This window comes from Thamnophis sirtalis, unplaced genomic scaffold (assembly GCF_051295495.1).
Source record: "Thamnophis sirtalis isolate CommonGarterSnake01/CBP01778 unplaced genomic scaffold, rThaSir2_p1.2 scaffold_1, whole genome shotgun sequence".
In the NCBI taxonomy this organism is placed as follows: domain Eukaryota; kingdom Metazoa; phylum Chordata; class Lepidosauria; order Squamata; family Natricidae; genus Thamnophis; species Thamnophis sirtalis.
Window position 1 is genome coordinate 167,799,805 of NW_028261381.1, and position 12,059 is coordinate 167,811,863.

At 41.6% G+C, this 12,059-nt stretch overlaps 1 protein-coding gene across 3 annotated transcripts in view; it reads left to right on the plus strand.

Moving 5' to 3' along the window:
• SUGP1 (SURP and G-patch domain containing 1) overlaps positions 1-10,360 on the plus strand; it is a 30,326-nt gene extending 19,966 nt beyond the window's left edge. For all 3 annotated transcript variants that reach the window (XM_087703188.1, XM_087703191.1, XM_087703198.1), the window contains exons 11-14: positions 115-221; positions 2,031-2,176; positions 4,833-4,962; positions 9,180-10,360. In XM_087703188.1, coding sequence (XP_087559314.1) covers positions 115-221; positions 2,031-2,176; positions 4,833-4,962; positions 9,180-9,206 — 410 coding nt within the window. In that variant the 3' untranslated portion in view covers positions 9,207-10,360. The remainder of the gene's footprint in view (positions 1-114; positions 222-2,030; positions 2,177-4,832; positions 4,963-9,179) is intronic.
• The last annotated feature ends 1,699 nt before the right edge of the window (positions 10,361-12,059 follow it).

The window sequence follows — 12,059 nt, forward strand, 5'->3', positions numbered from 1 at the left end:
AACAGAGAAAAGAGAAATCATCTATCCATCATCTCTTGCCTGCTTCAGTACTTTAATTGCTATGTTTTTATTTTTTTTACTTGCCTCTCATATTCTGCCTGGTCTTTTTTTCAGAATGGGCGGAGCAGCTGACTCAAATGGGCCGAGGAAAACATTTCATTGGAGATTTTCTGCCACCTGATGAGCTTGAGAAGTTTATGGAAACCTTCAAAGCTCTCAAGGTAAAATGTTTAGTGTTCTTCTCTTTAGGACAGCTTATACACATGCAGAGTGATTGAATGTTTCTTGAGGAGGAAGAGGAGGATGGGGGAGGAGGAAGAGGATCTGTGTTCCCGTTTGAAAAAAAAAAACCTGGGCCATACATTAGATATATGCAGCAGGCAAAACAATTTCAAAAGGAGGTTTGCTCCAAATGGGTTGACATTCAACTCAAAAGAATATCAGTTGAAACTAAAAATATTGGCAGCGCAGCTGGAACAGCATTTAAGCCTCAAAGAGGCCCCTTCAGACTTAGAAATGTTTCAGATTCAGAATGTTTTCTACCTCCTGGCTGTGCATGTTCACATCAGAAAGCACAGCCACAAAAAATGATATGATATAGGATATAGTCAAATAAAGGAGGGATAATGATAATAACGTATATATATATATATATGTGTGTGTGTGTATGGGTACAATATAAGGAAATGAGATGTAAATTGTAAACACTGATTTGGAAAGAAGAATAGAAAACTTTGTTATTAAATATTATGGATGTTTAGCTAGAATAGGACATAAGGATTTAGTGTCATTGGAGGATTTTAGAAATAATAAATGAAATGCCAGTATGTGGTTATGTATTAAATCTTGGTATATTTTATGATGAAGGACGGTTAAACAATTATAGTCAAATGAAATGGAGGTATGATGACGGTAACGTATAAATATCTGAGTTAAAATACTTAATATGAATTATGCTTGATGACTGTGGAAGAGATGCATGAAAGTCTTTTGTAACCAACTGATACACTTTCTACAGTATGTAAAGAAGGAAGATTTTATGTGTTGTGCTTGTTTTGAAAATAAAAAATAAAAAAACTTTAATAATAAAAAAAAGAAAGCACAGCCACAAAACTGGGAAAGGAGCAAAGAAGGATAACCAAAAGTAATCGGAGATTTACTAAGGCACCACCTTCTAGAGAAATCCAAAACCGTTCAGAGCTTTGCAGTCCGGAAATCATCATCATCTTCGTTTAATGACTCCATAATCCCTTGCGGAGTGGCGTCTGGGCAACTGAATGGAGCTAGCAGAGTGTTTAGTGACCAGACGCCCTTCCTGTCGCCATTGTGGAGTTTTCTTCAGCAGATATATTCTCATTGTGCCCAGAGAGAAAAATATCTGCCTCTACCTAGGATTGAACTCACAGACTCCTGATTGTGAGGCGAGAGCTCCCAACTCTAGGCCACCGCACCTACTCCAGCTTTGCAGTCTGGAAATAGTTAAAATTTCCAGGGAATAAAATGATTCCCTGGAGAATACTCTTTTATCCTCCTGCTCTAATAGTAATTGAGCTGAAGGATTGTCCCCCCCAAAAACCCCACCAAGATCTAGAACAGTGTTTCTCAACCTTGGCCACTTGAAGATGTCTGGACTTCAACTCCCAGAATTCCCCAGCCAGCGAATGCTGGCTGGGGAATTCTGGGAGTTGAAGTCCAGACATCTTCAAGTGGCCAAGGTTGAGAAACCCTGATCTAGAAGACCCACTAAAGTGTCACTGCCTCCAGACAGGTGGCATTGGCCTTTGAAAGAGGACTAAAAAAGGTGGTGGAGGACATATCATTTTTCAGCCACAGTGACAGCCTGGAACAGCATTTCTCTGTCTTGACAACTGGAAGAGGTGCGGACGTCAATTCCCAGAATTCTTTGCTGGCTGGAGAATTCTGGGAATTGAAGTCCGCATTTCTTTAAATTGTTACAGTTGAGAAACGTTGTTCTGAAGCATATTCTCATGCGTGATTTCTTTTTAAACTCTTGTTTTCTTCCTCCACAGGAAGGCCGTGAGCCTGATTATTCCGAATACAAAGAATTTAAACTGACTGTGGAAAACATAGGTTACCAGATGCTGATGAAAATGGGCTGGAAGGAAGGGGATGGTCTGGGATCTGATGGTCAGGGTATCAAAGCTCCTGTTAACAAGTAGGTGTCTGATCCCTCTTTTGTTATTTCTTGATTTTTTGGGGGGTGGTGGTGGAATCCTTCCATTTTCCTCTGCTCAGAAACACACAGAGCAGCGAACAAGTTAGAAAACTTAAGTTAAAAAAAAAACCCAAAATATATAGAACACCAGTGTAGAAAGAAGACATTTATAAAATTGATAGAATAAACTCTACTTTTTATATAACATCACCAGCATGTGCTTTCTGATACGACGTATTGGCTTAGCAGCCGAAGGTCCACGTCATTTAGAATAATTTGCTTTTCACATGTTTGGTTGCAGAGAGGTGAGAATCAGGAATGTTTTCAGCAGATGGTAGAGAGGAGAAGCTGCAGAGGGAAAAAAACAAAACAAGCATCTCTCTTTTTTTTTCAATCTCTGCATTCATGTGGTCAGACTGAATGACATTGTCAGAAGGAATGTTTGCTTCCTTCTGTGAAACAGACAGGAAGGAGTCAGAGGTAGCGTCACATTTGCCATAACCACTGCCATGAGCCTGCCTATCAGTGGCCATTCTAGATCAGGGCTATCAAACTCCTGGCCCGCGGGGCGGATATATCACACAGTGGCCATGCCCATGCTCAGTTTAGCAAAGGGGGGGGAGTGCCGGTGTGTCACATGACGCCGCTGTGATGATGTGAGTTTGACACTCCTGTTCTAGATAATCTGCTTGGAAGGAATGGAATTAGAATATGGAATGGAATAGAATAGAATAGAAGAACAGAATAGAATAGAATAGAAGGGAGTTGAATTAGAATAATTTTATTGTCACTTTAAATGTACACTAATCAGCATACATTAAAATGAAATTCCGTTGCATACAGCTCTCATACAGCTAACCTGCTGATGACTTTCTCATACCAGAGTCACTGTGAATGCTCTCTTTTTTTAAGGGGTGAGGGAAGACTGGATCATGATTGGGATGGATCTGGCAGTCATAAGTTTTGGTTTGGTAGCAAGGTTTCCCAGTGTAGAAAAAAAAATTAAATATATTTTCAGGTCGTCCTTGACTTATTGACTCTAATTGATCCCAGAATAATGGTCAACAACTGTCATTAAGTGGGTCATCACACGTCTGCGCCCAATTTTAGAACTTTTTTTTTGCAGTAGATGAACCACCAGAGTCATTAATTAAGCACTGTAGTCATTAAGTGAATCCGTTGTCCGCAATGGGTTGGGTTGTTGTTGTGTTTTTTTTTTGCTGGAAATAAGTTTTTTCTGGCAAACCAAAACCCTATCGTAGATTGTAGTCACATAACACGGAAGGCTGCAAATAGCCATAAATGTGGTCCACTTGCCAAGCACCCAGAGTACAGCAGGGCCCAATTGTTGGAATGCCAAATCTGGGTAGCCCTGGAGAGGTCCGTCATAATTTTAAATGGTCACTAAGTGACTGGATGAAAGTTGAGGACAGAGGTGGTATTCTACTGGTTTGGACCAGTTCACCTGCCCCCCTTGCCCCCCGCTCTATGGCATCCCATTTAGACCCCCCCCTTTTTTTTTTTTTACAAAAGCACATATGCGTGCGCTCATGTTTGCGCACTTATAGGGAAGGTAAGTAAATACCCCTGGTCGAGGATTGCCTGTATTTTGTTGGATTTTTATCTCAAATTTCATAAAGTTGCTCAGGGTGGTGTATATAGCTGCCCCCTTCTATTTCCCCCCCCCCCCAATAATTCTGTGAGATAATTGGGTAGAGAAACAAACGACTGGCCCAAAATCCCCCAGTGAGTTGAGGAGGGAACTGGGACCACACCCTAATAACCCTGTCTTATTTTGGGGGGGAACACAGTATTATTAATTATATTTATTACTTTTAGCAAGCTTATATAATTCTAATAATAGTACAAACATTTATGCTAAATTGAAATCTTCCATTATTTGTTTATTCAACTTATAATCCTTCATTATTTGGTTATTCAGTATGTCAATGTTATTTTTATGTCAATTACCATATTCTGCATATCATACATTTTAATATAAATAAAGTATTTTAATCATATTTGCTAAATTTAGCAAACATACACATATTCATATTGAATCATATTGAATCATATAATATTTCTGTATTTATTTAATCAATAGTTCGATATATTATTTTTATGCCAGGCACCATATTATTTAAGTATACTTAGTAATACCATCATTCAAATTCTAATTTCCGCTCTTATTATTACATACTTCTCCTTATTATATAAAAATGTGTATTTTATGAATCCTCCAAGCAAAACTCACTTAACAAATGTCTCGCTTAGCAATGGAAATTTTGGGCTCCGTTGTGGACATAAGATAAGGACTACCTGTAATAAGGTATAAGGACCCCTACCTTGGGAAGAGGTTGGACTAGAAGACAATAGCAATAGCAGTAGACTTATATACCGCTTCATAGGCCTTTCAGGCCTCTCTAAGCGGTTTACAGAGAGTCAGCATATTGCCCCCAACAATCTGGGTCCTCATTTTACCCACCTCGGAAGGATGGAAGGCTGAGTCAACCCTGACCTCCATAGTCCGGACCTCCATAGTCCCTTCCAGCCCTATGACTCTATGGTTTTAATCCGCCCTGTTTTAAAAGGCCTGGTCTAAGGCAGCTTCCTCATATCCATGCACAAGAAGTAAACGCAGTTCTTTCCCAACTAGGGGGGTGACGGCCGTGGATGGAGCGGGGTTTGGAATCGACCGTCCTGCTGATTTGTCCAAGGATGACGATGAGTACGAGGCCTTTCGGAAGAGGATGATGTTGGCCTACAGATTCCGGCCCAACCCACTGGTGAGAGAAGCCCCGCCCCTTGGGGCCCTTTTTCTCATGTCAGAAATGACTCTTATGCAATTGATTTCTATCCGAAGTGGGTTGGAGATAAATCCGAACAGTCTTTTTGAAATAACCTAGCACTTAGACATATATACCACTTCATACCGCTTTACAGCCCCTTCTAAGCAGTTTACAGAGTCAGCTTTTTGTTCCCCGAACAAGCTGGGTCCTCATTTTATCGACCTTGGAAGGAGGGAAGGCTGAGTCAATCTTGAGCCAATGTCAATCATCCCATTTGCCACATTCAACAAAAGAAAGCTCTTTAAATTAACCAAGAACGTAGCTTTATTGAAAAATCCATCTAGGCATGGCAGAAGCAAAGTCAGTTCTGGATTTTCCCATGAAAACCCACATAGGTAACTCCCCTTTTCCCCTCCAGGCCACCCACAGTTCATAGTTGAACATTTGAGTTCAGTTCTTTGCTTTGGGAAAAGCTCTCTGCTTCGATCAAAATATTCTTCCTCACTTGGCCTTGTTAGATAACATCTCTCTCCAGCAACAGACAGTTCACTGACATTCCATAGCCTCCTCCACCCTTAGGAATTCACCACCCTCCTCCCGTCAGTCTTTGGCAAAGCTGTGGATGAAAGCAGGTACAGGTAACTATGGAGTTGAGTCAGGTTTGACTGCGGGTCAGGATCGAACTCCAGGCTGTGGACAGAGTGAGCCTGCATTACTGCATTCTAAGCATTGCACCACCAGGGCAGACAAGGGCAGGCATGAACTTTTAATTTCTTGACATTTGACCCTGAAAATGTCAGGACAGTCTGTTTTCATTGGCATTTCCTGATCTGAGTTGCCTTTATTGAAGGAGCTATTTGAACAGGTTGCTTGCTTCACTGTAACTGATTGACTATATTCTAGTGACTATATTTATCTGGACTGATTGACTATATGTTCTATTTTATTCTATACTAGCCGATAACCCGGCGTTGCAGAGGTATTTATTTATAGGGGGAAAATATCCAGACCAAACATAATTTCTAAAGTTGGATTTTCCCCCTTACCAGAAGGAGCCATTTTGTGGAATACTGTGAAGCTGTTGGCAACTGCACTGCACTGTACAGTAGAATCTATTTTACAGCAGTACAGTAGAAGCCATTTTAAGGCACAACAGGCTGTATCTTAGCAGAACACACACCCCCTAAGGGTGTCTTACCCCCCACAATATTTTTCTCCCGTGTGTAAGTCATCTGTGTACCAAGTTTGGTTGAAATTGCTCAAGGCGTTCCAGAGTTTTGCTGGAACGAACACACACACACACACTTTTTTGTATAGAGAGATTCTATTCAAGACACTTTGCAGCACCTTTTGTAAGGATTATTTTACCAAACATCAAAATAAGATTAATCACTGAAAATGTTGTATCCATTTACTCTGCAAAAAGAATTCATGTCAGAATATTTAGGAAGGATATCCTGCTAGTGGGATCTATACTGATCTGTTATGGAGAAGATGGCTTCCCCTTACGATGCCAGGCAGCTAGCCCAACTTTTCTTTTTCCAAAAACTCCATTCTGTTCTCACACAATGTGTTTGCTAGTTTATTTAAATCTCATTTGAGAAATCCTTCAAACGTACAGTAAATCTTCAAAACTTCATGTAGCCATTTTCTCTCTCTGTAGCTCAGCTTTTATTTAATCTCGCATATATAACACAACATTAAGTCCATGTTAACTGTGGGAACAGTAAAAATAGCAGCAGTTGTGAAAAGTTATTATAGAACATGCAAACAACAGTTCTAAATGCAACACCAAAAGCAGCAGGTTGCACAACAGCTGCTCTTCTTCATTCTTGGAATGAAACTTGAGGTAATCCTCAACTTACAACCATTTGTTTAATTACCAGTACCAGTTTTTGTTGGGACCTGGAGTTTGCTTCCTTTCTTGGGAAGCCTAGGTCAGAACAGGCAGAATGTCCTTGACTCTCAGAGAAAGGAATGTGGCGCAGTGGTTAGGGTGTAGTACTGCAGGCCACTTCAGCTGACTGTTATCTGCAGTTCAGCGGTTCTAATCTCACCGGCTCAGGGTTGACTCAGCCTTCCATCCTTCCGAGGTGGGTAAAATGAGGACCCGGATTGTTGTTGGGGGCGATATGCTGACTCTGTAAACCGCTTAGAGAGGGCTGAAAGCCCTATGAAGCGGTATATAAGTCTAACTGCTATTGCTATTGCTATTATGACTATATATCTCCCATACTAGTCTATATACCGTATTTTTCGGAGTATAAAACGCCCCAGAGTATAAGACACACAAGATTTTGAAGAGGTAATTTTTTTTTAAAGGTTTTTGAACTCTGCTGACCTCCTAAACCCTCTGCACCTCTCATTTTTTGTGAAAAATGGGGCATGCAGAGAGTTTGAGAGGCCTGCAAAGTGTTCCTGGGGGCGGGGGGGGGGGCAAAACAAGCAAAAAACGGTCCATTTTTCACCAAAGAAACCTGTTTTTTGCCAGAAAAAAAGAGCATGCATAGCCTTTAGGAGGCTTGTAGAGTGCTTCGTTTGTGGGGGGGAGCAAAAACAGCCCATTTTTCGCTTGGTTTTGCCTTCCCCAAGAGCACTTTGCAGGCCTCCTAAACCCTCTGTACATCCATTTTTGTGAAGAGGCGGGGTTTCAAGAGGCCAAAAATGCTGTATTCAGTGTGTAAGACGCTCACATATTTTCACTCTTTTTTGGGGGGGGGGAGGTGCGTCTTATATTCAGAAAAATAAATATGGCAAGCATGAAGATCCAATGTCCAATATAGCTTCCAGGCCTGACAATTATCTCTTCCCAGTGGGAATTCAAGTACACGAGACACATTGCCCCATTCAACATCAAGAAGGTTCCCTCAGTTTCCCAGAGGTCCTCCTTCGAGATGAAATTCCATGCAGTCTGCACTCAATCTAGCAAAAAGGATAGAGAGATTGGGATAGTCCTTGGGAGACCTTTTCAGGAAAATGGTGATGGGAGGGATGGCAGCAGAATTTAAGACAGCCGGGACTCCCTCTGGAAATTTTTAAAATTGGGTTGGCCACCAATTACTGTATTTTTCAGAGTATAAGACGCTCCGAAGTACACACCTAGCTTTTGGGGAGGAAAACATGGGGCGGGATCTGCTTATGCCTCCCAGCAGTTTGCCTCCTTGTAACAAACAGCAAACAGTACAGACAATGTACACTGTTTGTGGTGTTACCTTTCAGACTATACTTGTACAGATGCTGTTAAAATTGATGTGGCTTTCTGGAAGCATAGTTATTCTCTGCTATTTAAAAGAAGATACAAAAGTACTGGGCCTCTTCAGATCAAGCATTTATTTTAAAAAGCTTCTTCATTTTGCTAAGTTGTCTAGAACAATAATAAAGCAGTCCTTAAAAAATAAGTCTAATAATTTGAACATTCTATAGGCATTTGTAGTTATTGACTTACTTCGTTACAGCAAACAGAAAACAGCCTGATTAGCACAAGAAAAAAAAAATCTGCTTCTGCCTCCCAGCAATTTGCCTTGTAGCAAACAGCAAGTTTCACTTTCAATTTAAGCGCCTCCGATCATCAGCTGTTTCAGGCTGCAGGGATTGCCATAGCCCATTGCTGCCTCCCCAAGCCCCATTTTCCCCGTTTGCTGCAAGGAGGTAAATTGCTGGGAGGCAGAGGCCAAAGAGTGGGGGACGGTGAGTGGGTGGGTGGGGCTACATTCATTGTATAAGACACACTCAAATTTTCACCCTTCTTTAGGAGGGGAAAAAGGTGCGACCTATACTCCGAAAAATACGGTAGTGATTTGCATCGTCACAACTGCACTTGTGAAGGTACCATGCAGTTTTGCCTTTGACAAGGCCTGTTTACTTGCGGGAAAGGGGTGGATGGTTTCTGTGGATGCAGAACATTGGCCTATTCTGGTTTTGCTTCTCCCTTGAATTCAAAGAACGGCCGAATTCACACGTTGCACCAAGGATTGTTTCATCACATTTATTGGCTACACCAGAATGGATTACAACTTTCTGAGCTTTCAGGATTAAACATGATTGGTTCATCCAATGGGTTAAAACCATGAACAACACCCCCCCCCCCAATGTGATGTCAGACAAATGTGATGATCACTTCAAATGTCGCTGTTGGGTTGGAGTCTCCCATTCTGCTGGCCTTCTGTTACCAATGATGATTTGAATTTGTCCTTTTTTTCCTTTTTCTCCTCCAGAACAACCCTCGGCGCCCTTATTATTGATGCAGCAGTGTGTTTCTTCTCACCTCCCACCTACTCCCTGGTCCTCCAGTGATGGATTGTTTACTGTGACAAGTTTATTAAAACAAAAAAAATGTCCCTTTCTTTTGTTTAGAAAGGACTGTGTTCCAGGTTTAGCCTCCCATCTGTTTACCCGCCCACGGATGTTGGACCTTTTTGATGTGGTTGCGGAACTCGCCCCCTCTTTTATTATTATTATTATTTTTAAAAATGCGACCCCATTAAAGAAAGGATAGGAGCAAGTCGGAACGGAGATGGTCAGAAAAAAAATGTTCCCGAGTCATACACAGCCCAACCATTTGTGAGAAGGGGGGAATTGGCCTAAAAACATTGGTTAAATAATGTGTAATCTTCATTTTACTCGGTTCCTTCATTTTTCTTCGGAAGCCCTGCTCCTCTCTTCATGAACACAGACCTTCTGTGTTGCTGTTCCTTGTTGATGGTGGGGCCTGCAGGGAAGGATCGCAGGATGGGATGTAGAAGGCAAGCAGCAACACAGGCGGAAATAAGGAAGGTGGAGCTCCCCAAAGATAGTAGAGGATTTCCACCCGTAATTCGAAAGAGCAAGATTTGGATTGCAGTAATTTAGGAAAGGGGACTGTTTTTAAATTTGGGGGGGGTAATTATCCCAGAGTATTACGTCTGTGTGAGGGTGTCAGTTTTATCCCAGTTCTGAGGTAATCTTGTGTAAGGGTGCAAAGCCATCGTATATCGGCCAACTTTCTCTTTTTAGAGGACAGTCGGCTCTCCTTTTTCTCACTCTTTAGTTATTTCAAAGAGCAGGGGAAATTTGAATTGCTTCTTAGACCAAGCCAGAGGCCAAAACCAAACATATCTTTAGCTGGATTCTCATCAGTAGATTTTTAGTAGATCTTTCAAGTTTGTCCCAAAGGAGAAAGGTTAGAGAAAGTGGGGAGGGAACCAAAAATCTTTTTTTTTTTTTTAGCACAAATACACGCCCTGTCCACCAAGGCAAACCTCTCTCTTCCGTGATCTTCCAACATTAAAACATCTGTTGTTCCTTCATGTAGGCTCTCAAATGATGCTTATTTTCATTTTTGTTAAATCTTAATGATGTAGAGTTGATACGTTGGGCTTTCACCAAACATGTTAATAAAGCTAGAGAAATAATGAGAGGAAGGTTATTGTTTCTTTCTTTTGAATGTCCTGACAATGAGCTTGGTTTTTTTTTTTTTCAAAACTCCCAAGAATGATTGATGAGTGTATGTGGTTCTCGATAGAGAAGAAATGGGGAAGTGGCATCCCTCTATGCATCATCATCTTCATTTAACGACCCCATAATCCCTTGCGGGGTGGAGTCTGGGCAACTGAATGGAGCTAGCAGATTGTTTTAATGGCCGGATGCCCTTCCTGCCGCCAACGCGGAGTTTTGTTCAGCAGATATATTCTCCGTGTGCCCAGAGAGGGAAATATCTGCCTCTGTCTAGGATCAAACTCACAACCTCCTGATTGTGAGGCGAGAGCTCTACCTCTAAGCCACCGCACCATTCTCATGTTTGGGAAAAATGGACTTTCTTACCTACCAAGGTTGGGAGGGGATGCACACAAGAAATCCTCTGTGCCAGGATCCTAAGAGATAGGACCGCTGCTTCCAAGTATCCCTCAGTGGAAGAACAGCTAGTCCTCGACTTAACAACCAGAATTTCAATTGCTAAGCACGACAGTTGTTAAGTGAGTCATGCCCAATTTCCCAACCTTTTTTTTTTTGTCAAAGTTGCTAAGTGTAGAACTACAGTTGTTAAGTGAATCTCGTGGCCGTTAAGCAAATCTGGCTTCCCCTCTTGACTTAGCCCGTCAGAAGCCAGCTGGGAAAGCAGCAATCCTGGGATGCTGCAGCCATCATAAATGTATGTTGGTTGCTAATGAACCATATTGTAACTCGGGATGCTGCGATGGTCATATATGTGAAGCTCAGTCATAAACCCTTTTTCCAGAGGCGTTGTAAATTTTAACAGTCGTTAAATGAATGGTTATAAGTCGAGGACAGCCTGTACATCCTCATAGCTTTTGTCTCTTGGAAAACAGATGGGTGGGACTATAAAACGATGTAAAAAAGATGTGGAGACTCTCTCTCTCTCTCTCTCTCTCTCTCTCTCTCTCTCTCTCTCTCTCTCTCTCTCTCTCTCTCTCTCTCCCTCTCCCTCTCCCTCTCCCTCTCCCTCTCCCTCTCCCTCTCCCTCTCCCCCTCCCTCCCTCTCCCTCCCTCCCTCCCTCCCTCCCTCCCTCTCCCTCTCTCAAAAGCAGTTGTTTTGTCATTGATTACTTGATGTTCCCCAAGCCCATTATCAAAATGAGCCTATAAAGATACGAGCATCCTTTTGTGTTCAAATTATATTTTCCTTCCTTCCTTCAGACTGCCATCCTTTATAGAAATTATCCAAAATCCTCCAGGGCAGCTTAAAAAAATTTCTTGATAAATGTCCCAGTTGCTAACAAGAAGAAAATTCTCTGTACCCTTGCAAGATGAATTAAAAAGAAGAAGAAAAAAGATTACAGTATGCAGTACATTCATAATAATTCTTCAGATGTGGGGAAACCAGCTTTTTATAAGCACATAAGAATCCCAACGGATTTAATTTTCATCCCTTCTCATTTCTGGCTGCAGTTTTCACGTTTTCTGGGGCAGGGAAAAGCAAGAACATTGTATTTATGCTTTATATTTATTGGTGTAGAAAATACTATGCTGGACCAATGGTTGGTCTGAAAGCAGCTTTCTATCTGGGTAGTCCTTGACTTACAACATTTACTTAGTGACCGTTTGAAGTTAAATGGCACTTTAAAAAAGTGACTTACGGCCATTTTTCTCACACAACC